At 40.8% G+C, this 24,872-nt stretch overlaps 1 protein-coding gene across 9 annotated transcripts in view; it reads left to right on the forward strand.

Moving 5' to 3' along the window:
• DOCK7 (dedicator of cytokinesis 7) overlaps window positions 1-24,872 on the forward strand; it is a 106,925-nt gene that overhangs the window by 13,994 nt on the left and 68,059 nt on the right. For all 9 annotated transcript variants that reach the window (XM_074875853.1, XM_074875854.1, XM_074875855.1 and 6 more), the window contains exons 3-12: window positions 10,700-10,875; window positions 11,071-11,139; window positions 13,790-13,919; window positions 14,025-14,237; window positions 14,634-14,719; window positions 16,935-17,001; window positions 18,238-18,387; window positions 20,339-20,419; window positions 22,677-22,842; window positions 23,504-23,646. In XM_074875853.1, coding sequence (XP_074731954.1) covers window positions 10,700-10,875; window positions 11,071-11,139; window positions 13,790-13,919; window positions 14,025-14,237; window positions 14,634-14,719; window positions 16,935-17,001; window positions 18,238-18,387; window positions 20,339-20,419; window positions 22,677-22,842; window positions 23,504-23,646 — 1,281 coding nt within the window. The remainder of the gene's footprint in view (window positions 1-10,699; window positions 10,876-11,070; window positions 11,140-13,789; window positions 13,920-14,024; window positions 14,238-14,633; window positions 14,720-16,934; window positions 17,002-18,237; window positions 18,388-20,338; window positions 20,420-22,676; window positions 22,843-23,503; window positions 23,647-24,872) is intronic.

Raw genomic sequence — 24,872 nt, forward strand, 5'->3', positions numbered from 1 at the left:
CCTTTTATGAGGGCAGATGATGTTATCAAAGGACAGAAAATAATTGCTAGGTGTCCGGACCTTTCTTCAATTCTAGCCCAGCCGTTTCTGTGTCTTGTTCTACATTCAGCAACTTTTGTTGCTTAATTATATTTATATTTTTCAAATCAGATAAAGACTTTAAAAACCTTGGATTTCTGAATACTTCACTTTTGAGTGCAAAACATAGTCATTGAAATGTTTTTGGTTGTTGTCTAAAACTTAATTTTTGTTTTTCTAAGTAAAGAAAATTTTCTCAATTTTTTTTTTAAGAATTTTAATTAGAAGAGCAGCATTTTACAAAACTTGCAAATAAGCAGAATGAATGTGTGATCAGTTGTTTTATGGAAAAATAACAGCTGTTTCCAAATGATTAAGAGTAATATTTCCTGTCTGTTGGTGTATGTTACTGCATAGTTGAACATTAGTATGAGGAGGAACACTGTTATAAGAGATGCTAATTAGTCTGAGAGTACAGGGGTCTGGATTCTTGGACATGATGTGATCTGACCACGTCTGCTCTCAGAGCTCCATTTTCTTCATGTAAAATAAAGGTGCTGACATTTACATATCTTTGTAAAACAGTGCTGGGTTTATGGGCATTATCTGGGCTAATTGAAGCTTTGTCTTGGATTTATTGCCAGACTTTGGTCTATGTATTCAAATATAGTATCTAATTATTCAAGAGGAGAATATAGGTTCCTTTGTATATTTTCATTGTTTATTTTAGCATCACTTGAAGAAGAAAAGATAATTTGTGCAAATGAATGGAAAACACTGCAAGGGAAAACATGACAGTATCCTATGTGGCATAGAAAAGGGCATTTTGAAGTGTTCAGAGCCAAGTCATTTTATCACCAAAATCACTAAAATTAAAAGGAAAATGAGCCAAGTCTTAATTGTCTCTCAAAGCTGGTGAAGGCTTAACAGTGACTCCCATTATATGTATTTCCTGGAGGTTTTGCCCTGCCTTGTTGAATGGTCTATCCTAGTCAGGAGAGGATGGGAGAGGCATCCACATCCTCTTCCCTGCCTCCTCCCATTAGGGATTACTCACAGTTAACTCTGCTCTGGTGCAGGCACTTGCTTTAGTAAATTACAAGTGCTACATACCATTTTTAAAATCAGTAGTGAGTCCTGTTGCAGAGATCACGAGCATTTTATAGGTTAAGTTGGCAAGCTGGTATCCGTTGAAAGATTGTTGAGTCTCATTTATCTGCAGTAACTTAAACAGTTTATACGTTAGCAGAGATAACTAACCTTAACTAAATGTTATTATCCCAAGTAAATTCAGTTCCTTAAATGAAGTGTTCATGACAGGCCTGTTAATAAATACTCAGAATCTAAAAATGCCATTAAATCCTACTCTTTGTTTACTGAAGTTAGTTGTGACACGTCTTTTACAGGAATAAAATGCATAAACAAGCTGATGTTTAGTGGAAATGCTGCTATTACGCTCAGCTGCAAAAAATTCTCAATATTAGATTCGAATTGCAATGTAAAAAATTTCAGCCTAAGTCCCTGTTGGTCTTCTTGCAGAGTCTTTCATGCTAATGCTGCCACGGTCCCAGCAGGCAGCAGTGGATCTGAAGACCGCTGCTTCATGATGCTAAATTACAGCTGCTTTCTCCTTCTCGGGCTGCCTTGTTGCTGCTGGCTTGCGAAGGCCCAGGAGAGCAGGCAGAGTGTGCTTTAGTACCAGCTGTGAGAGTGCCTGAGGGTGTAAGCCTATGTCGGAGCACCCCATGCTACACTCTTGCAGTCTTTGCAGTCATAAGGCAGCTCGAGTCCCTTGTTAGCCTTTTTAGCACTAATTGGAGTGAGACCCACGTCTATTACCTGGGCCAGCAGGGTTGGGTGGATGCGCCCAGCTTTTTGCACCGGTGCTGTCACTGTGCAGGGGCACTCGGGTGGCTCTGCAGAGCCAGCTTGCAACAGCAGGTGAGGAGACTCGAGGCTGGGGGTCCACTGTGGTCCCCAGAGCTTCAGTCGATGGGCTGAGCCTTACTCTGTGATGGCTGTGCTGCGGCAGGGGTTAGTGGGGTGCTGGTGCTCGTTGCTGGCATCTCCAGGCAGGGCTGCTCAGGCGCACAGAGCTGAGACATTGGGACTGTCTGTGCCTGAACCTGGCTCAGACTTGCATGGTTTGTTAGGCAAAGCTTTGCTCCCAGCGCGTGTGGCAGACGCAGTAATTTCTTCACCTGGGCACATACATAAACCACTTCAGCTGTCCTCTAGTGCTGCTCCTGAGCTAATAACATGGGCAGCTCCATGTGACGCCAGCTCTGGCGTCTTCGTGTGTCTGGTGGTTAATCCATCCCCTGGATAAATTGTCCACTGATAATTGAGACGTGACTGTGCCAAGTATTTTCCACTCAGAGGAGCATGCACATTCGTGGTTACCACGGTTCAGCTTGCACAGTTCAGAGCCACCATGGTTTGCCTGTGTGAACCCTACAGGTCCAGAGGGATCCATCTCTGCTGATCTGATGTAGTGTTTCTGCCAAAAGTGGGAAGTCTGTGATTTTTCTGCAGTATCTGGTCAAACTGTTTGGCTTTTTCATTCTTTAGTAATGGAGCTTTGATGTTTTCTTTGTCTCAGTCTTTGTACTCTCAGTTTTGGCACAGTTTATCAGAGGGTAGCTCTTTCAGATCAGTCTCAGCACTTGCGTTTTCTGTATCAAGTCTTTGTGTTCTTGAAATACTCTCTTTGTGAAATTATGTGATTCTTAGTCATGAAAGAAGATACTGTCTTTCTTCTTACCCATCCTTGGAGGCATAACTCGTGTCTTTCTGGGTTTGGTAAGAAATTGCTTTAGTATTCCCAGATAACTAATTAATCTCTGATTAATATTAATCTTCCTATACCCAAATGGCTTCTTACATTAGCAATCAGTTATAATAGCAAATAACCTAGCAATATTTGTACATAAAACATCTCCCTGGTTTTGTGACTGGCTGTTATATGTGGGATCCCTCTTTAGGTAAGTGTACTTACAAATATTTCCTTTCATTAGAGGCTTTTTCCATTTCAAGCATTGTGATATTACATGAATTTGACACACATTACAGATCATTGGGCTTGTCTGTAAAAAGAATCCAGAACTTAATACTAAATATTCTCAGATCTTAAAAATGGAGGCTTCTGACTATTTCTAAACGAATGTTTGTCTTAACAGAGAATGCTTACACAAATTTTTGAGGCACGTTTACAATTTGAAGTGAAAGACTTCTATCAGCTATTCTCTATAGTAATTATGTCTTTCAAAACACCGTGCAAAAGAAGTTCTAAGAGCTAGAGCAAAGCAGGAGATACGGAACTGCATTCCAGAGGCAGTGAGCATGTATGTGGAGGTAATGACTGCACTTTATGGTTGGGGAGGTGTCATCCTTGTTGAGGGTTGGTAGCTGTCTGTGGTTGATGAAAAGCAGAGATTGCCTAGGAATTTCCTTGGTTCATTTGAATATTTCCATGTATTATAAATGCAGCCAAAAAATTAAATGCAGGAGTTCTCTGTGCTCACCAGCCATCAGGCTTATGAAAATGGGGGTTTGGGTTTTCTGAAATGCAGTAATGGCAGTAGACAAATACCTGCCTGATTCTTAGAATTTGGATCCAGTGATGACCATTTTTGGAGTAAGTGTTTGGGTGAAAGAAAATGTAATTTATGCAAATAAAACATGGTTTTTAATTACTTGAGCATTGTCAGTGGTTAATATTGCACTGCTCATGTTTCAAAACCTCTTAGAGTTACTGTGGCCTGTAGTTCACACTTAAAAATAAATCTGATACCTTTGTTTAGCAAATATATCACTTTAAACTGTTACCTTCTTTAACTTGACTGCAAATTTTATTTTTTTTTTTAGTGTGTTACATTTCCTGTATTCTTAGATTTACACCAAGTCCTTCAGATTTGACTCCTGTTGCATTTCCCTGAGGTACCAGTATCCCTTTAAGGGTGACGGGGGTTTTGCCACAGCAAGAACAGGCCATCTGCATTCCTGAATGTTCAACACGGGAAGTGACTGTTTGCCCTGGAGACCTAGTGATAGCTAAGAGAAGGCTGGGGCTCAGCTTTGAAATGTTAATCTGCTGCTTCTGCCCTTCCAAGATTTTGCCCAAGGAGGCAGTGGGTGGGAAGTTGGTATTAATTTAGAATTTGAAGCTTTGGCGCAATCTGTTACAGTTTTAGCACATTATAAATTGTTTAATATTTAAGGAGGTATTGAAGTTAAGACGGAACTTTGTCCTACTTTCAAAATTGGCAAGTAATACCCTGATTTTGAAGAAGTGCCTAGCCGCCAAGTAAAAACAGTAGTCAGGATCCTCCCTGTGATGAGGAGCTCTGCAAGGTTAATTTTTCAAGGTCCCTTATCGTATCCTTACAGGGAATTTAACACCCGCCCAGGAGGCAGGAGGTAAAACCTTCCAGTCTTTGCCATTGTCATTTTTACAGTGCCCCAAATTGTACTATGATCCTCACAGAGACTTGGGAATTATGCATCTCGTTTTAGATAAAAGGAAAATTGGTCTTGGATTGGGCCACGAGCTACTTGGATTCAAATCCTTTTTCTGCCAGATGCATCCTGCCAAGCCATCACTTTATAACTATTTAAAATGCTGTAGTGGCTCCTGGTGAGAATAAGCATCTCGGGAGGACAGAGGTGAGTGAGGGAGAAGGAAATGTGAGGAACGTGGTGCTTTTCATGGCTTTGCTGCCATAGGCTAGCTGGAAAAATCTGCAAAATCATAGCTGGGATCAGTGTGTTGCTTAGAGCATGTCCCAGGAGACCACTCGCGATGCTCAGTACAACACGTGTGAGTTAGGCAACAGACTTGTGGAATAAGATCTAGAAATATCCCCTCTGCCCAGCTGTTTGTGTAGGGAAAGGATGGGTTAAAGTCCTTCAGGCAAGATTCTGATGCCTGTGGACATCGGGGCATGCAGCAATGATCTACAGTGATCTACATGGGACTTCTTCTGTGCTTCAGTCAGTATCTGTGAGATGGAGATGATAATTGTCCCTTTTTCTGCCCTAGTTGCTACAGTGATCCCTTACTGAGCTTCTGTACAGTGCCCAGGAGAGCAAACCTTTAGTCTTTAGGTACCAGCGTAGGTGCAGGTGTTCATAAGGCAGCAAACTGGAGGGGGAGGCTGTTCAGGCAAGGGCATGTAATGATGGCTAATTAAATGGCGTGCTAATGAAATACTTTGGTCATTTCTTGAGCGTGATGGAGAAGCACATCTCTATCAGGTATCCCCATTACCTTTGTTAGGGAGGCATCCCTGCTGCCTTTTGAACCACCTTACCCTGCACACCTCTGCTTGCTGAGCATTCTTGGAGCATGGCTGCTGCCTCCTTCCTTGCCTTGTTGACAGCCAGCACCGCTGCTCAGCCAACCACGGGTCACTGGGACGAGCAGAAAGTCCTTGTCAGAGGGGTCTGCTCTGTGCACGAGGGAACTGGTTGCAGTCATCTGTTCCCAGGAGCACCACAACAGAGCAGGTCTAATACAAATCTGCCCTTCGCATTTTATTTTTTGCTTCCTTGGAATAAGCCGTGAGCTTTGCAGCATGGTGACCCAGGTGTAGCTTTCCCTCCGTGTTAGTCTGTTGCTCCTGGGTGAGATGCTCAGCTAAAGTAAATGGGGTTTGTGTTACCCTCCGTGGAGTTATGCCACATCCCCTAGCAGAGGCTCCCGCCTCTGTTACCAGACTCGTGCAGATGCTTCTTCTGTAACTGATGATGATGATACAGGTAGGTGCTCAAAAGAAGGACATAAATAGGACCGAGACATGTTTCGGCTAGCAGTGCACTAAAACTACAGCAAAATACAATGTTTGCTGTCTAGAGAAGGACAAAGTCGATAGGAAACGAAATTTTATTTTCAAGCTTTTAAGGGGATATAACAGTGAAGAATAACACAGCCTTAAAGAAGAAAGCTTGACTGTCCCTGTTGCAGGAGAGTTGTAAACCTTTGAAATAGGGTTTTGTAATGCAACTGCTGAGAGCCATAACTGCAGCAGCACAGATACACCTACGGAATGCGTGTGTTAAATAGTTTATATAAGCCAAATCAATCAGTCTGGGTTCTTAGTTAAGGTGACAGAGTGTGTGTCTGTGGTCAGGTTAGGGACATACATATGCAGAATTGTTATTTGCAGGTGATGTGTTTGATTTGGGGTAATTGGGCTGTGTAAGTCTGAAAAAGAGAGAGTCCTGTTTGATTTCCTCTGTACTTTAAGTTTATTTGTTTGTTGTGTTTGGTGTTTACGTTGGCAGGGAGCAGGTTATGCCCCTCTTACTCATACCCAGTGGCCTCTTTCTCCCTGTGTAGTCTTACTCATTTTAATAGCACCAGAACTGCGCTTGCCCCGAGTGCGGTGGCAGTGTCGGGTCCTGGGATAAAGACTGAGTGAAAACTGTGTTAAGGAATTGTCTGAAAGGTTGTCCAAAATTTGATCTGTAATTACAGGCTGTACAAAATCAAGGAGTGTGTTTTAAAAGAGCGGTAATCGTGGTTCTGGGAGCAGGTTTTCCTTTGCATATTTTTAGTGTGTATTTGCCATTAATTTAGACTGTTCCGTAGTCCTGACTGGGAAGATGGTCAGAGCTCCTGTACAGCTGTTTCCAGAGGGCCTTAATAAATTCTTATTGGAAGAAATGGACACATTTTCAATGATTTCTTACAGTAATGCTCCAGTATTCCCTTGTTAAGTTTATTAGCCAGTTGGTAGGTGGCCTGCACTTTTGCAAATACTTGACTGAAATTGTCCCTGTGCCTTTGGAAGTCTGATAAAGAAAAACTGACTGCGTTTTGTGGAAGAGGCACCTACTGTTGCATCCTAGGAGCTGTTGGGAGGAATCGAAAAGGCCTTTCCTGGAAGTGGGATGAAGATGGCATTGGAGATTGCTGTCTGCAGCCTGCCAGCAAGCAGGGCTGTGGGAGAGGACAGCTGTATTGCTCCTCAGCTGTTCCCCCATTTCTGCTGCAGCAGCTTTCAAACCCTTTTAATATGCACCTGAAAGCAGGACTTGCTATTCTTTGCGATAATCTGGAGATCAGATGTATGTCAGAGTGGTGCACAAGGACAAAGGCAAAACTTTTGTAAACTAAGAAGGTATCACAGTCCTACTAGGCCAGGGGAGTTGGCTGTTGGATGCCTCGTTATTTTTCCTGGTGCCACAAAGAGGTAAGCAGGGCCTGGAGACTCGGAGGTGAGATGATAGAGCAGGTTCTGCTCCTCGGTCAGCGGTGAGGCTGGGATGATGAGGCTGGATAACCAGCTCTTTATCTGAAGTTGTCTGACTCTTTCAGTGTGCACGGTCAATCTAATGGGTTTGTATGATGATTTCAGGCTACTTTGGTTGGGTTGCAGATAACATGGGAATAGCCCTGTGTATACTGTGTCTGTTTGTGGTCTCATCCACAGCTTCAGAGGGATGCAGGACGGAGGAAAGGTTAAGGCATCACCACTGAGAGCAATGAGAGGAGCTGTCATGGTTCAGTTCAGACACTGGGACACCATTTGGGTTCATTTTCCTTTTGGTGCATTTGTTGGTCGTTATTTCCTCCTCCTCTTTCATCACTTCTTCCCCCACAAATATCTAAAGCTTAAAATAATGTGCTTGCCTTTTATCTGCCAATAGTCTGACACAAAGTAGTTCCTCTTCATAACCATGAATTTATGTTTGGCCTGTTTACTCAGGTGGTAGACAGTATTTCTGGCTGCACAGATGGTGAGTCTAATACAGGCTTCTGGGTTTGACTTTTATGTTTGTTTACATCTTCATGGTACAATAGTTATCCGAAGAGACAAACTGGAAAATTGTGAAGTGCAACCTTGGGCCTAATCCTGAGATGTACGAAGGGCTTGGAAACCCCCAGAGTGCAGACCCGGGACCTGGTGTTGGATAGCCCCCTAAGCACTGCCCACCTTTCCAGATCAGGTGTTTTTTAACTAGCGTAGCCAGTTCATTCATCTTTTGTCCAATACATTAAAATGCTCTTGTTGGACAAGTGAAATTTGAGATGTAAAATGCCAGGAATGGGGAAATGCTGTGCATTTGGGGCAGTGGCAGTCTCTACCCTGTGTCTGCTCGGTCCTGCACGTCCCCATCAACCTTGCATTAATACAGAGTTTTTCCTTGTCTGTTTGTAATTTTCTTCTGTTTATCAGGATGAGTGGATTAGAAAGATGGGAGGGAATGAGGAAAAGGTTCCTCTTCGTTCGCCTGGGGAGATGCACAGGTAAATGTGTTTGTGCAGATACAAACACAGCACTTGTATGGTCACCTGAGTTTTGCTGAGCAAGTGCACTGGAGGGTACCTCAGCTTTGAAGCTGCCCATGTGAAAGGGAGGTCAACAGGAGGAGTAAAAGTAAGTCCTAAAAGGTTAGGGCTTAAAAATAGGGTCAGTTAAGCAGCTTCAGAGGCTACCTTAACCCTCTTGCCTTCTTCCAGTGAGGTTGCTTTCAGTGTCCAGCACAGAGCTGCATTGCTGCGTGGATGGGGCTCTGGACTGGCAATGAGAGGACCCGAGGGAGGGCCTTTTCCCAGCGCCTCTGCTACCCAATGCCTCTGTGGCTTTTGCCCACTGATTTTGTTATTTTTATCTTCATTTGGATGGAGTCTCCATTTCTGGGTTCTTACTCTTCTTTGGGTTTGAGGTTTATCAGTAGAAAGGATTATATGCGTGCAAAGTAGCAATAGTATTATGCGGCAGTTCTTCTGAAAAAAACATGTACTTTTAGCAATTCCTCAATAATAAACTGTCACACTTCACTGCTGTATGTTTTGTCAGTTATCTGGTGCCAAATGGAGCTCGTTTATCTGTATGTAAGAAACAGATAGTGTGAGGTGATGACATGTTAACTGTAATGTGGGAAAGAGCAATGACAAGTTCTGCTCATTGTGAGTTTTGCAGCGATGAAAACAGTCAAAAGTATCTGGTTTGTATTTTCAAAAGTTCTCCAAAGCACATACTTTAAGTACATTTAAGTTCATCATGAACATACTTTAAGTTCATTTCAAGAGTTCAGGATTAGAAATGGAAAAAAGGTTATGGGGTCAGAGTTAAATAGATGATGATGGTGCATTTCTTTATACAGAAATTAATTTGTATCTTTTACCTAAATTGCAGAACTAAATACTGAGTTTATAGACATCATATTTTTTTGGTGGACCAGATTCTTATCTGGTGTGAAGTCATCTCGTCTAACTCGCCTGACTTCGCTGGAGTCACAGCATTTTTCTGCTGAAGGATTTGCCTTCTGTATTTTAAGAAAATTGCATTATTCATTGAAGTTGGCTGTGGTAGGAGAGATTCTTTCAATACCCTCTGTGTTAGCCAAGTCTTTTTTCTTGAATAAAAAGTTGATTCATTTCAGAATGTTTTGGCAATAGAAGTTTAAAAACTGGAATTTGAGATTAGTATAGCATTTTTTTTGAGAAGCACATTTAAAACTTGAGTACTAAATGTTCTTTTTAAAGTCATCTGCAACAGAAGACAAGCTACAGGATCGTTCCCTGTCCCACAGAAATTGTCTGGATGACAGGAAAGAGGAAGTAGTAGAGAAAAATTGCTGAATTTTGATGTGTATTTGTGACTCATATTAAACCACTCAGCCTTGCTGGGATGTGCCAGGGAATTCTAGGAAATCTGTCAGTTGCTGTAGAGACAGGTTCCTCAAACCTTGTTTTTAGCATTTCATTTTCTTAATGTCTATGTTTATGTACAGCCTCATAGCATAATGATCTCATATCAGAATATATATATGTATTTATGTAATATACATATGTAAAAAGACACAGTTATGCAATGTGAGTATGTATCCAGTTTATGTAATTTTCTGTGTATCTAAAAGAAGCTCACTTTTTTCAGTATGGTGAGATCAGCAGTGCCAATGAAATCTACTGTTTTCCCGCATGTGTGTTTGTTCAGTCACTCCTTGTGCTTTGGGTGCAACCTTTGTGCCCAGTAAAGATGCTTTTTAAGCTTCCATTTTATTTAGAGCAGTGTCCCTTCCTGGCTTGGGCAGAGTCATCATGGCACTAGAGGTCCTAATATCAGGGAGAAGATGGTCCTAATATCAGGGTTAAATTTGTACCTGTGGTAGACAAACATTGTGTTTTGTGTTCCCCAGAGAAGTGGTTTAATTCAAAATAATGTTAGTCTTTAGAGAGCTGTGGCTTTCTGAGTTCCTGGTAAATCAGCCCCTGCCCTGGATTCCTGTCTGGCGGCCGTGTCTGAGGGTGAAAGGGTTCTTGCATCTTGGATCAGGGTGAAGGTTCCTTTTGTGATGAGAGCATGGTAAAAACAAATCCAAAGTCAACACATGGGAAATTAAGTGCAGAATTTTCTTTTGGTGCAAACTGAAAACAGATGAAAATCCTTTTTTTTTTTTTTTTAGTTTGTATTTTTTTAGATGATGGTGGCATGCATCATAGAAATACCCAGAGAAATATCAGATAAAAGATAAGACATGAAAAATAGCTTTGTGATGTGTATTAGCTAGGGTTAACACCACTAAGGTTAATTATCGTCTGATATTAGATCAAGTTCCTTCAACAAGGCAGAAGAGCTGTCTTAAAAAACAAGGTAGAACACGTGCATGTGATTTTTTTTTTTTTCTTTTTTGCTGTTTTAAGACCCTTCCATTGCTTGTTTTTTCCCAGGTACCGCTTACAGAAGCAGTGGACCCAGTTGAGTTGGAGGATTACCTTATTACACACCCCATTGCGGTGGAGTCTGGGCCCCTGAGAGACTTGCTTGAGTTTCCTCCCGATGATATCGAAGTTGTGTACACTCCCCGAGAATGTCGAACGCTTGTGTCGGCTGTGCCTGAAGAGAGGTAGGAGGTGACAGGGTGACACCTCGCTCAAGGGAATTAATTGTTCTGGATTTAAGTATCTGCAAGGCTGAAGCCTGGAATTTTTGTCTGTAAATGCCTGAAAGAGTAAATGCAAACCTGCTTGAAGTGTGTGTGTTTAAGAAGTCATTATCATGCCTGTGATTTTGAAGGTGTTTGTTTTTATTCTTTTAACAGTGAGATGGACCCTCATGTGAGGGACTGTGTAAGAAGTTACACGGAAGACTGGGCGATTGTGAACAGAAAGTGAGTTCCCCTGTGGTATTTGTCAGCTTGATTTCATACTTAAATTTTTGCAGGATGGCTAGCTGGTGTGAGGAGGCTCAAAAATTATTGTCCTGGCTACTGATTCCATGTGCCCTGGCTTTTAATTGCCCAGCTCAGCTGAACTGATGCTTTGTATTTAGCTGAAATGATGCTTTGTGTTTTGAAAATTAGATCTCAGACATAAAAAGCCCTTGGGGCATTTTTGAAAATCTAGACCACTTTAGTCAACGGTTGCTCCTTTAGAATGGTAGTGAAATTAGGGAGTGCGACCAAGTAAAATTACTTTCAGCATTTGTTTGTTCCTTTGTTCCATACGTTTTTAGCTCTTTTTAGAGAGAAGTTGCATTAATTTTGTAATGATGTAAGATTTATGTGCAGGCACAACCACCTAGTATATAAGGTGCCCTCTGCAACATTCATTTGTTCCTAAAGAGACTTTGAGAAAGTACATAATTTAAGCAAACAATTGTTAATATTTTTGAACTACCACAGCATTTACGTAATGAGTTAACAGTTTAGAGAATGTGCATGCATTGATTAATTTATGCGAATTAGCAGGAAGGTTTCTGAGTAGCTCTACTTGGAACATACACTCTCTCGGATGATTGAAAGTCTGATGACTTCAAGAGCTACTGTCAAGGAGTAAGTGATCCATGTGATGTGCATCACCTACAAATGACTTGACTACATCTACAGCTCTGCCCTTGTGGCAGTTGCTACAATTCACTGGTTTAATGTTGTCCTGAGAACCACTTCAGGGGATGCTGAAGATATGCTTTGCAGTGCTAAGATGACCTAATAAAAATGTGTCTTGTAATCTCATACCAAAAAAAACCAACCCACCCAGAAAGAAACCTGAGAGAGAGGTGCTTTATTAACTCCCAGCCTTTGTGGGCAGAGTAGACTTGGGCACTGTGACCCACCCAGCCAGCACACCTCTTGGTTTCTCAGCGACTTTTGCTGGTCTCTGGAGTGCCTGGCTTTACTGAGGAGCTTTAGTTGCCAGTGGAGCTTTCTGTCCTGTGCAGATCAGCTGCAGGTTGAGTTCTGTGTCAGGGTAGGCATGGAGACATCACAGTTGCCTGAGTGGGTTGAAGGTGTGATGAGTGATTGTTGAACTACAGTCAAAGGTTGTCTTGCCCCTTTAGAGGAGGAGAGGCACTTCGATAAGCATTTATAGCAATTTTTACTTGGATAAAATTGTGGCAGTGGGCTGGGTAGAAACAGAAGGATTACTGCTGGAGCAGGGGAAGAAACCAGAAGCCTGGCTGGGAAGGATTAAATTGTTTTTCAAGTAAGGATGCTAACAGGTTTTTCTTAATCCATCCTATTGGATGGTTACAAGTGCTTTGGCTAGCTCGGGGGGCAAAAAATCCAGCTCTTCTAGCTTTAGAAGAACACGACTTCTGATGTGCTATCCTTCTCTCTCCCCCACTCCAGGGGAAGTAATCTTTATATCAATCTCTGTCTACAGTTCTTCATAACCAAAATGTGTTTTGGGGCAGGCAAATTCATCCCTTCAGTGATTAGTTTAATGGTATTGGAAAAGGTAAATAAGTTTTCTTCACTGACCTGAAAAAACAACAGCATATTCTTATTTCAACCTTATGGCATAATTTCTGTACATTAGACTGAATATAGCAATGATCACAAGTACCTCTGAAGTCAGGTCTGGTTTAGAATGAATTTACACTTGTTGGTGGAGCTGTGATTGAAATGCAGACACCCCAGGTGAGGGTTATACAGAACATATTGTTCAGCTCTCAGGAATTATAACCTAGCAAGGAAAATGCTCTCCTCCTTTTCATCCTCCCTTTCGTTATTCACTCCTAGCACGCCCATGGTTTTCACATGTCTGTGCGTCCTTCTGTGTTAACTTTGGTAACAGGGGAGTTAAGAACAATTAATTCTAGATGTGACCCCAGCACTACTTTGGGAACTGACTTAGAGCGCATATTGTAAGGAGACCGTGGCTCTGGCCATATGTGTGTGCAAATATAGACACAGTGCCATTTGGTACTTGAAAATTTGTTAGTCAAAGAGATCTAATCTTGTCAGCAACAGTAGTCAGACTGTTTACTAACAAGCACTCTTACACCCTGGAAGGCTCTGAGGGACCCGATTCTGCTTCTAAAGACGCTATGGGAAGATGCTCATGTTAGTTGGGGTTGGAAGGTCATGTGTTCCAGAGATGCTCAGGACTTCTCTGCTTCATACAGTTTACCCAAAGTTGGTGGTTTGGTTTTCAAGTTATTAATATTGTCTGCTCCAAGTCAGTTCTTGCTCCAGCAGAGCGGCTGGCCTTCAACCCTCATGTTCTTGGCCTGTTTTAAGCTTGGCATTACAGTCACACATTTGACGATGACCTTAACTGGCCATTGATAATACTTCTTTTGACATCACCCAGGGTTGCTTTGTAGTTGAACAGAGTCACATTGTAGTACTGCAATACTGGTTGTTGGATTATTACCCAGCTACAGTGGAGGGTGACTGGAAATACTGTTTGCAGAGAGCAGTTTATGCTTTGAGAGGACCCACACTGATAATACTGGGTTTGTTCTGTGATGCTGCTTCTGGGTTTGGGGTTAAAAAGGGTGCTAAGAATGCATTTGAAATGCTTTGTTTTCAGATATCACAAGCTGGGAACTGGATTTAATCCCAACACCTTAGACAAACAGAAGGAGAGGCAAAAGGGACTCCCCAAACAGATCTTTGAGTCTGACGAAGCTCCAGATGGCAACAGTTACCAGGATGAACAAGTAATGTACCTGTAAAACCTTACTACATAAAACCTAATTTGTAGTCGCATTTTAAAAGTGCAGGGCCTTTCTCATTATAAGTTGCTTTTAATTTTTGAATCTCAGGATGACCTTAAACGACGTTCAATGTCAATTGACGATACTCCCCGGGGCAGCTGGGCATGCAGTATTTTTGATCTGAAGAACTCCCTTCCAGATGCCCTTCTCCCAAACCTACTGGACCGAACCCCAAATGAAGAGATTGACCACCACAATGAAGACCAGAGGAAGTCCAGTAGGCATAAGGAGCTTTTTGCACTACATCCAGCACCAGATGAGGTATTTCTATATACTTGTGAGTGAGACTGAAAAAATTAAGGATATAGGGAATGTGAAATTTGTCAGTCTGCCACGGATTTAAAGGAGTTAAGATCACCTGTGTTTAATGTCCATGAGAACCTTAGCTGTTTTGTGGGTGACATGTTTTTTAGCATATTGTCTTGCCATAGAGATGACTTTCTGAAGATTGGCTTTCCATTATAGTTATGCAATCCCTTGTAATGTAGAAATATTAAAGGGATTTAATTTAGCATATTTATAGCTGGTGATGAATGCAATGTGCTGGTAAACCTTGAATTAAATTGGTGCTAGTGTCTTAAAAGAAAAAAGTGATACATAAGTTTGCTTCATAACGCTGTTAGTGGGTTTGTACAAGTGGTGTGTCTCTAATTTCAGGAGGAGCCTATAGAACGACTTAGTATCCCTGAAGTACCCAAAGAACACTTTGGCCAAAGACTCCTGGTGAAGTGTTTGTCCCTTAAGTAAGTATCACTCCAACAGACAGCTGCATTACAGAGACTGAGAATTTAAATCTGTTCTTGTATCCACATACATCCTGATGTATCTTGTATCCACGTGCATCTGTTTATTACTCTTGGAGGAATGTAACATTGTTTGGTTTGGTCTTAGGCTTAAAGGTTAGTTCTGTGAAGGACAAGTTACACAGTACGGAGCATCAGACAGTTTTATCTTCAAGACTTTCTTCATATTGGTGTGACACAGAAAATATTCACCTTCCTTGGCTTTTCTCTGTGCTGCTTTGCAGCCAGTCTGTAGCTATACCTGTTCCATGGTGCTAGCACGCAAGCTGCGCTGTGCTGCGCTCGTTTGGGGCTCGGAAGTTGGCCATTGGTGGTCAGCTCTGTAACAGGGATGTTTAAGAGCAGTGAAAAAAAAAAAGTTTAAAAATGCTTAAGCCTTAAAACATAAGACAACCAAAGATTAGCCGAAGTTTAGGCTCAACAACCTTGACTGTGTCCCTTTAAGAGTGAAGACTTTATATACTTAGCAAGCATTAACTGGAGGAATAGAAACCTGTTAAACAAGTTTAATGAAGTGGAGCTCCTGAATATAGGGTTACCTGCAGCTGGTTCATTGCCTATAACTCTTCTCTAATAACACAAGGTAAAATTTTACTGTTATTCCCTTGGAGAAATAAAGTACAAAACTGATTTTCCACACTGCTGTATTCATCTTCTGTGTCCTCAGTTAGGTCAACCCTTCTTATTAGAGAGCTCCAGTTAGACTACATTGCAGCTCATAACTGAGATATATGTGTGGGACATATCTCCTGCTTGTAGAGTACTCCAGGACCTAATATAGCCATAGAGATGAACTGATTTTGCCGCCTTTTATGAACTGGAACAACATAATACGCAGTAGCAGTGGAGCTTCCTCTCCAAAGGATGGTGTCTTTAGCATAAATAACTTAAATGCTGGATATTAATGATTTCTGCTATTTTGAGCATCTCTTGTTGACTGTAAATTTATAGCAAATCTGCCCAAGTACATGCTTGTTTGTGTACCACAGTAATCTCTGAAACTGTACTTGGTTGTAAGAGCTAGCGCTCAAGATAGTGCTACCTTTGTGGCACTAAGAGAAGTATGAAGTCTCTTCCCCAGGGAGTTTTTCAGTCCAGGCAGAAATGTGGGTAAACCAAAAGGATTACCATAGTGGTAGGATGACCTAAGCAGGGTCATCTTCAGGTTAATCTCCCCTTTGATGCAAAACTAAAGAAAATACCTGTTTGATGATGCAGTCTTGTATGATGATGTTCTCTCTGGGCTGAAAAGCTGAGAGCTCTGTGTGAGGGCTGGGTTCTGGGAGATCCCACCATGGATTGGGCATTAGTTTCATGGAGAGGCTGTGCAGACGGGAGAATGGTGGTTCAGTTCCTGCTCGCTTTGGTGCAGGGACAAGTTTTTAATGTTTTTTTCCTTCTTTAACTTCCCAGGTGAGTTAACAATGAGTTTAGCTCAATTTGGTAGGTTAGTGTTTTCATTGGAAGTGTTTCAGTTATCATGAGCACTTGATAACAGTTGTTCTGAAAGACTTAATGCCTTTTTGAGGAGAGTTTTTGAGATCTTGGTGTTTTCTGACAAAAGTGAAATGTTGAAAAATGCAGAATAGCTGTCCCTGACTCTCCACAGGAAGGAGCTTTCTGGTCAGTAACGCTGAGAGGAGTGGTCAGCCATTTAGCCATACCAACAGGTCAGCCTAGTAAATTAGCACATATAGGGCAGCTTCTCAGGGTAATCAGAGGAGCTAAGTGGTCCAGCTATCCCAATTCATAATTCCTTTCCCTTTAGGAAAGCTATTAGATTGCTTTGCTTAGCTTTTGAATGACGCTTGAAGAAGATAAAAGCATTTGTAGAATTATATTTTATGTCCTGTGACGCTGTAGCCAACCTTTCTGTTGGGTCAGTGTGTTGAAACGGCTTTTAGAAGGTTCAGGGAGCACCAGTGTGCGTCCTGGTGGAAGGGAGCAGAGGCAATGCAGAGGAGTGGGGGGAAAATGGGAGAGCGAGACCTCTTTTTTCAGCAGGAGCAAGCTCTTAGGTTGGCTCAGCTGTTCCTGACACCTTGGCTTAACAGTGGTCAGCCGTCACCTTACGTAGGAAGGATTTGGAGAGGGGGGTAGGTTATTCTTTCTTACAAAATGCAAGTCAACTGATTTTCTGTTTCTTTCTTTCAAGATTTGAAATAGAAATTGAGCCCATTTTTGCAAGTTTGGCTTTGTATGATGTTAAAGAAAAGAAAAAGGTAGGTTTTTAATTACTTGAGTGATGACATTTCCACCGAAGCATTACAAACCTGTACTTAAAAAAAAAAAAAGGGAGGAGTTAATTCTGGAAACAAACCTTTATGAAGACAGTGGTTCTGTCCTGGTTGGAAGAATGATGAAAGCATTTTGTGAACTATCTTGTGTGTTCTTTCTCTGCTTAGTAAAACAGTGGAAGTATAACCACTTTTCTAAAAATATTATCTAATACGTGAGTGCCTGAAATCAGAATATATATATTGTCCAATCTTGGCTTTCAAAAGTCTCTTCCCCAGAGAGAATTCAAGTAACTGAAACCTTTTATTTAGATTAAGTTTTTATGACTTTCTTAATGTCTTTTTCGTGATTCAGCATGGTATGTGTCCAAGTAACATTTTAATAATGCAGAAGAAAGTCATACATGCTAAAATTGCTAAAATCTAAACAAAACTGAGGAGTCTTTTCAAGATGTAAGTTATAGGAAATGCAAAATACATTTATTCCCCTATTTATGTTCTGTATTTAATATTTGAAGAGTCTCTTAGTTTTCCTAATTCAAGATATTAGCAGTAGTAGAGAGAAAAATGTTAAAAATATGCATTTTGACATTTATCTCTTTAAGACTTGAATTTAATGCATCGAGTTTTAAGTTATGTAGATGAGAGTATGTGGAATATTATGTGAACTTTGTTTAATATTTAAATCACATTTCATAAGCCAATTTTATCATCTCATTACTCCATTTTTTTTCTCTAACGTAGTAAGTTCTTTAGTGACCTCTGGTGTTGATAACCAGCTCACATTCATTTTGGCTTTGAAGCCTTGATACAGTCGAGGGTTTGGTGTTTCAGTGTAGAAAGCTCACTGTCTGTCCTTCAAGATGTGTAGTTTTTTTCTTTTTCTGTGGATGATCTTAAAGATAATGTTCTATTTTGATACTTTGATACTTTCAATTCAGACAGCAATTGTAATTCCTACTCCTGTGATGGAACTACATGAGCTGGAGGAAATTTTATAGGTAGTGTGTACTGTTTGCTCCATCCCCTTTGTCCTTTCCCACTGTCCTGCCTTGATTTCTTAATGAAAAGGCATTTTTTTTTTCTTTTTATACATGGTTTAAAAGGGGGCATAGTTGGTAGTTTTTACTTGTGTTTTGAAATTGTCTGTTGTGTTTATGAAGAGTTTACTAATAATAAGAATTATAACTAATGTTTGAAGCTACCCAATTTCTTCCTTAGATTTCAGAAAATTTCTACTTTGATTTAAACTCTGAACAAATGAAGGGAATGCTTCGTCCACATGTCCCCCCTGCTGCTATATCCACGCTGGCCAGATCTGCCATCTTTTCTATCACTTACCCCTCTCAAGATGTCTTTCTGGTAATAAAGGTAAGAAATGCCAGAGAAATTTGAATTATTATTGTCTCTTGTTTTCTATTTAAAATAAAATACAAGCCTGGCTGACTAGTTGACTTCTTATTTACATTTGGAGAGCGGAATTAGATTCTCAAAACCGTAAGCACCGGCAGCACAGAATTCTGTTTTGTTTCAGGTTTTCTTAGTTAGTACATTAAGTTCCGTTGTAACAGAAACAGTTCAGTGGAGATACGCATTGTTGTATTACTGGAGAAACTGAAAAGAGCACAAAGGTTTGCTTGATATAGAGCAGCTTTCTGGGGCTTGACCTTGGTTTTCATATGAAACAATGTGCTGACTCCTTAAGATGATGGATAAGTGAGTGATTTAAAAATATATATTGATCTGAATCTTGATTTCAAAAATGATATATGCCCTTAAGCCAGATTTTCAAATGTCTCTAAGAATTGAAATTGCTAAGAGAGTGAGATCTGTAACTGAAATAAAATGCCACATTGGTCACTCCTGGAATAAAATATACAAAGATAAAAGTTATTTTCTCTTCTTTCATTTGATTCAATGAGTGCACAAATGTTACTAGTTCAGATTGGCATTTGAATCAGTTTTTTTGGCTGGCCTCTGCATCAAAATCATCCTGTTGTAAAAAAGAGAAGTTCAATACATGTTTTCAGTTCACAGGCAGTGATTGCCTGCTAGCTAAGCGCTGTGTTTTGAGAAGCCTGTTGACTGAGGTGCATGCAAGTTCTTCATGAACCGCTTATTACGTGAGGAATAAGCTTTTGAAAATTAATTAAGGCTTTGTGGCATGACAGAACAGTCCCAGGTGAGAATAAGGCTTTCACTAGTGTTGGAGCATATTCTGATCTCCAATTTTTGGTATTCTGAATTCCTTCTGAAAATCACGTTCTCCCTGTGCACACGTAGTCGCTCTTCTGATTTTTACAAGATATGAGGAAGAGAGAACCCCATATTTATGAGATGGGGATTTGTCTGAAAGATCTTGTGACTGCACGTTAGTGCTGGTGAAACCAGTGATCCAAGGGCAGCTGGTGGCTTAGGTGATTTTTGCATTTGATGATGGAAAGGATATAGTCAGGGATAAATAAGATGGGTGCATTACATGCCTTACCCCATGAATTTTCACATGGGTCTAATCTCTGGGAAACCACTTTTCAGACAGCTGGTATTTCTAGCATGAACTCACCAGGGAGTGCAAGATTTGACGGAAAGTAGTTTTATTCTTTATATTGTGGTAGCCTCGTGGAGTTCTACTAATAGACAAGTATGAATGGCACTTTATAAGCATGGGAGAAGTTTAAAGATATTCTAATCTTATAACAGCATGTGCAGAGTAGCGGGCGTGGGAGGGAGGGCCAGGATGCTTCTGAAAGAAGCAAGTCTTCGTGCATGTGATAGGGAAGATATTTCTATCAGAAACTGAGTGTTAAGCAGTTTTGTGTTACTCGGAGACTTCAGAAGCAAGCATCTACTCTTTGGCTAACTTTAATTATTTGATTATTTCATTATTTGATTTGAAAACCCACTGATTTAAAATAGCGCTTGTTTTAGGTGAGCACATCTGAGTCAGCTTTTTGTGCTGCTGCAATAGGACCTTAATATGGAGAACAGAAATAAGAACAGAATTCTGAAAAGATGATGCTGAAGACAGTGTAAGCTGTCTTTAAGACCTTAAAAATGAGCTGAAAGTGGCTCTAGAACAGATCAAACCAGAGTGAAGTGGTATATGTTCCCTTTGAACCTATATTTTACACTTGTGATTCAGTTATAGCTGGAGATCTGGGAACTTATTGGTTCTAACAACCTGAGTGCAGTGCTTGTTCCCTGACTCACAAAGGGAAATCAAGCTTTAACTCTTTTGAAAGAATGTTTTTGCTTCCCAGTGTTTAATTTAACAATCCTTGCTGGATACGTGTCCTTATAATGGTTCATTTTCCCTTCTCAGCTGGAAAAAGTATTACAGCAGGGAGATATTGGGGAGTGTGCAGAGCCTTATATGATTTTTAAAGAATCTGATGCTGCAAAGGTAAGAATTTTTCTGATGTTTTGATTATATTTGGCCACAAACACTTTAAGGCATTTTGTTATTAACAAATTAAACATACATTATTTTCTTTTACCTACGACTTAACAGCCATTGATACTGTTCCTGTCCTTAAAAGGTTCCATTTTTAATTAAGAATCTAGTCAAATTCTAAAGGCCAAAAAAGAGTCAAAGACCCCTGAATCTTGATGCCTTATTGGGGTAGAGTAGTTAAAGGTCATCAGTTTTTGTAGCTGACAGGGGAGATGTGTGGTTACCATCAAGCTCAGTCATCTGTGATTCCCTTTCCCAAAGGATCATCTGTGTGCTTGTAGCTGGGTCAAGTGAAGGCAGCCTTTGATGTGAATTTGCAGTAAAATTTCAACTTTTCCATTGCTTCTGCAGCTTAACCCCATCACAGTACCTCTACCTTCCTCTAGAAGGGTTATAAAGTGGATGAAATATAGAGGTTCTCCATCAGGCCTAGTTTTGAATTGCAGTGCATTTTTCGTTCTTTTTTTCTGCTATTTTCTGCTGATTTTTCTTTTTCCTAATATTGTAAAGAAGAGCTGCCCTCAACAGCAGGATGAAGCTGTCCTTTTTACATGTAGGAAGGGTAATTTTAAATTTTTATACTTTAGTGTTTGTTTTTTCTCATTAACAGCATTCCTTTAATTCCTGCCTTCAATGGTTTGAGCATTGTCCTGTGCATTAAAGTCCTGGGCGTCTAAAAGTGCAGTGGATGCCATAGACCTGCCCCAATTTCACTGATTCTTTGTCTTTCCTTCACATGTTTAAATGCAACCTGTCTCCTTGCAGGACTGAAAGCAGAGGTTTCCCCACAGGGAAGAATGCCATCTTACTCTCTGCTGTTGGCAGCTGGTTGCTTGTTGTAGTGCCTTGGAGTTTGGGTGGAAATGTCAGGTTTGGTAGGTTCAGAAGCAAACAGGAATGCTGGTAGCACTTGCAGAATTCAGTGGCACCTGGACTATGGCCTTTCCTCAGTCTTTTCACCCACAGTCTACTATTTGTTTTTCTGAAGTTCTTTTTCCAGTATGACAGAGGTTATAGCATAGCAAATCTCTGATTTTACTAGCAGTCAGAAGGAGAAATCTCTAACTTGAGCTCTGTATGTTGTTTTACAACTCTAGTTCGTAAGTGCAAGTGAGCTTGGAAAGAAAACCTTGGGTACACAGAATGTGAAGCAGTGCTTCTGAGCCTCAGAAATGGTTCCTAATTTCTTGTACAATTGGGTTGAACCAAGTGAAGATCAAGAGGTAATAGTGAGGACTGGATGAAGGGCAAAAGAGAGATGACAGCCCTTCTAGTGACCAGAGGCTTTCCATTATGCTTTTTTCAAAGGAGCTAGGATGTTCTTTTCTTGTTTTCAATCAAACGCTGACAAAGTTTTGCCTTCCTAAAGTTCTAATATATTTTTAGCTGAAGAAGTTCACATTTTTGTCTCTCTCTGTCTTTATCTCACTGCACCACAATATGAAAAATGGGTATTTTTCACGTCAGGTATATACATAACAAGAGTGAAAAACTACATTTCCTGTGATCAATAAGTTTGCATGTGCCTAAGTGAAATTTTGGAATTGGATTTTCAGGACGCTTGGGAATGTAGGTGAAAAGGTGGTATTTCAAGATCTCCTTCCCAGCAAGGTGCATAAGCATGTCCTGAACTAGAAGAATGTGAGCAACAGAGCTCTCTTGTTATCCAGCCCCCTGTCTGGGGACTTCTTAAAGGCCTGTAGGTAACAACCTTTCTAAAGCAAAAAATTGCTCTTTAGTATGCTGAATTATGGAAAAGTCCTCTCTTACTCCTTTTTTTCCTCAACAAAATTAGTATGATACTGCTCGTTTGAGGCATGTTTTGAGTTCCCCATGCAACTCCAGATGATCTGAGCACCCGCTGCATAAAATCACATTAAGAAAGGCCATTTCAGACTTCATACAGTAAGATTCAGCTTTTCCTGAAAGGCTAGTGGGCAGATGAGCTCCCTGGGGAGGTTTAAGAGCATGAAGGCGGCTGCTCTCTCATGCTGTCCTGTGTCTGGTGCAGTTGGCCTGATAGTGGTTTTGTGAAGCAGAAGTCCGTTTGCGTAGCACTTAATGATCCTCCTCTAGAAGGTGCTATTGAAGCACAAAATCACTGCCAGTTAGAAAAGATACCATTGTTACTTACTGATCTTGCTAAACGAACCTTTGTTCCTATTCCTTTCCTTTTAATCTCTTGGATTGAACATTTTCTTCACAGAATAAGGAAAAGTTGGAAAAGCTGAAATGCCAGGCAGAACAGTTTTGCCAAAGACTAGGCAAGTATCGAATGCCTTTTGCCTGGACAGCCATTCACTTAATGAACATTGTGAGCAGCGCTGGAAGTTTGGAAAGAGATTCCACAGAAGTAGAAGTTGGCACAGGAGGTACAGTATCCAGCATCTGCATGAGGGAATCTGGATAAATCCAGAGTTTACTGAAGTCTTGATTCATACCCTGTAGCTGCCATTGTTCCTTTTATCGCTTTCCTCCCACTGCCCTAGGCCTTCTGATAGTCTTGGGTCATGGTTGAAATAAAACAGAAAAGTCCATGATAACAAATGAATTTATCTTTCAAGGATTTTACAAGCAAACCATCTGTTATATTATTTAAAACCAGGCTTCTAAGACTGAGAGAGCGTTACAGGCTGATGAACATTTTCCAAAGGAGTGGATTAATCTTTGTGAACCACATAGCTCATCTGAAACTGCTCTTCAGCATCCCCAAAACTGCCAACTTCATCATCTTTCAGAGCAAGAGAAATACATAAATCTCCACACGATAAAGACTTTTATAATAGCAGTAAGGCACTGGGGTGAGGTTGCTGTGAGAGGAGCAGAAGTAGTCAGCTGTGCTTCATAGCCTCCTGATGCCTCAGGAGTGTGATTGTCTTAGCATAACCACCTCTTCTATCATGCTTATTGCATAATTTCCAAATGCAGCACCTATCTTCTTGTGTAGAAAATCCTGGTTGGAACAAAGTAGGCTCTGGGACTACTGTTTTTCTTCTTTCTTTTAATTCTTCCTCTTATTTTTATTTTTTGAAGAACGTAAGGGGTCGTGGTCGGAGAGGCGGAATTCCAGTATTGTCGGGAGGCGTTCATTAGAGAGAACCACAAGTGGGGATGAGGCTTGCAATTTGACCAGTTTTAGACCAGCTACTCTGACAGTGACAAACTTCTTTAAACAGGTATTGTATGAAGCTATCTAATAAAGGAGTTGCTCCTTGGACGGAGCAATTTGATCATGTGAAGTCAGTTTAGACCCAAATGATTGGTTTGTGATGCTTTCAATGCATGTAATGTCTGCTCCCTGATCACAGGGTATCTTTGAACAGCACTGGGTTTATTACATCACGTGCTTAATTCTGCCAGCAGTGGGTCCACAGTCGATTGGTGGATTCTTTCAGTAAGTTTACTGTGAATAATTACGTTATGGAATTTGAAATTATTAGCTGGTTTTGACTCGAATGATAAAACATTGTCATGGCATAGTGACTTAACCACTCCAGCTAACAGAACTGGGTCTCCCCAGAAGCACACCAGTTTATTTTGCTCCAGGTTGGAAAAATCACTGCCTGGCCTTCTGGTAAACGTTTTTTGGAAAACTGCTCATAGAAGCAAGTTCACAAAAACTGAGGATAACTTCTTTGGGTTAGCATGTGCCAAAAAGTATTCCAGATATTTGTCCTAGTCTAGGAGTTGCATAGCCATTATCACAACGGTCAGTTGACTCCTTTGGTTTCACTGGGTGATAGACAATTCCATTGACACATCAGAACCAGGTTCATCCATGGGATTTGAGGTTGGCATCAGTTCCCTGGACACATCCAGAGATGCTTGAGAAAACAAAGCATTTTACTTCCAACGCTGCTTTGCTGAGTGGCAGCTCTTCTTAGCCAGAGCTTGGGGTTTTCCTGAGAAGCAGTAGAAGACATGATTAAACAGAGTAAAATTTTTAGTTAAGCTTAGAAAATGGTTTCAGTTCATTAATTTTTGCTAAGATTTGCTTAATGCCACATCTGGTTAAGGAAAATTGTTATTTCAATGTCACCTTTGTGTATAAAAAGGGATTTAATAGTGTACAACCAGATTTTTTTTTTTTTGACTGATTTCTCAATTTGGAATACAAAGATTTAGATCCTATATATTGAAAGCTGGTTAAACCCTTTTTTTTTCTTCTGTTTGTTTTGGTTACGTGCCACTCTCGCTGTGGGTAGCCATCCAAAGTCTGCTCTTAAATAAAGTAGTGTAAATAAGGAGAAATGTCATCAAGGGCATCAAGTTATCCTGGTGCAAACCATGTAAGTGGCAGGTGACTCATACCTCTGGTGCTCTGTGCTTTCCTGAAACTCAGTGTGACTGAAACTGGGCTCTGTGAATGGTATCTCTGGGGTCTTGGTGACACAGAGCTGCA

The sequence above is a fragment of the Strix uralensis genome, chromosome 8 (assembly GCF_047716275.1).
Source record: "Strix uralensis isolate ZFMK-TIS-50842 chromosome 8, bStrUra1, whole genome shotgun sequence".
NCBI lineage: Eukaryota > Metazoa > Chordata > Aves > Strigiformes > Strigidae > Strix > Strix uralensis.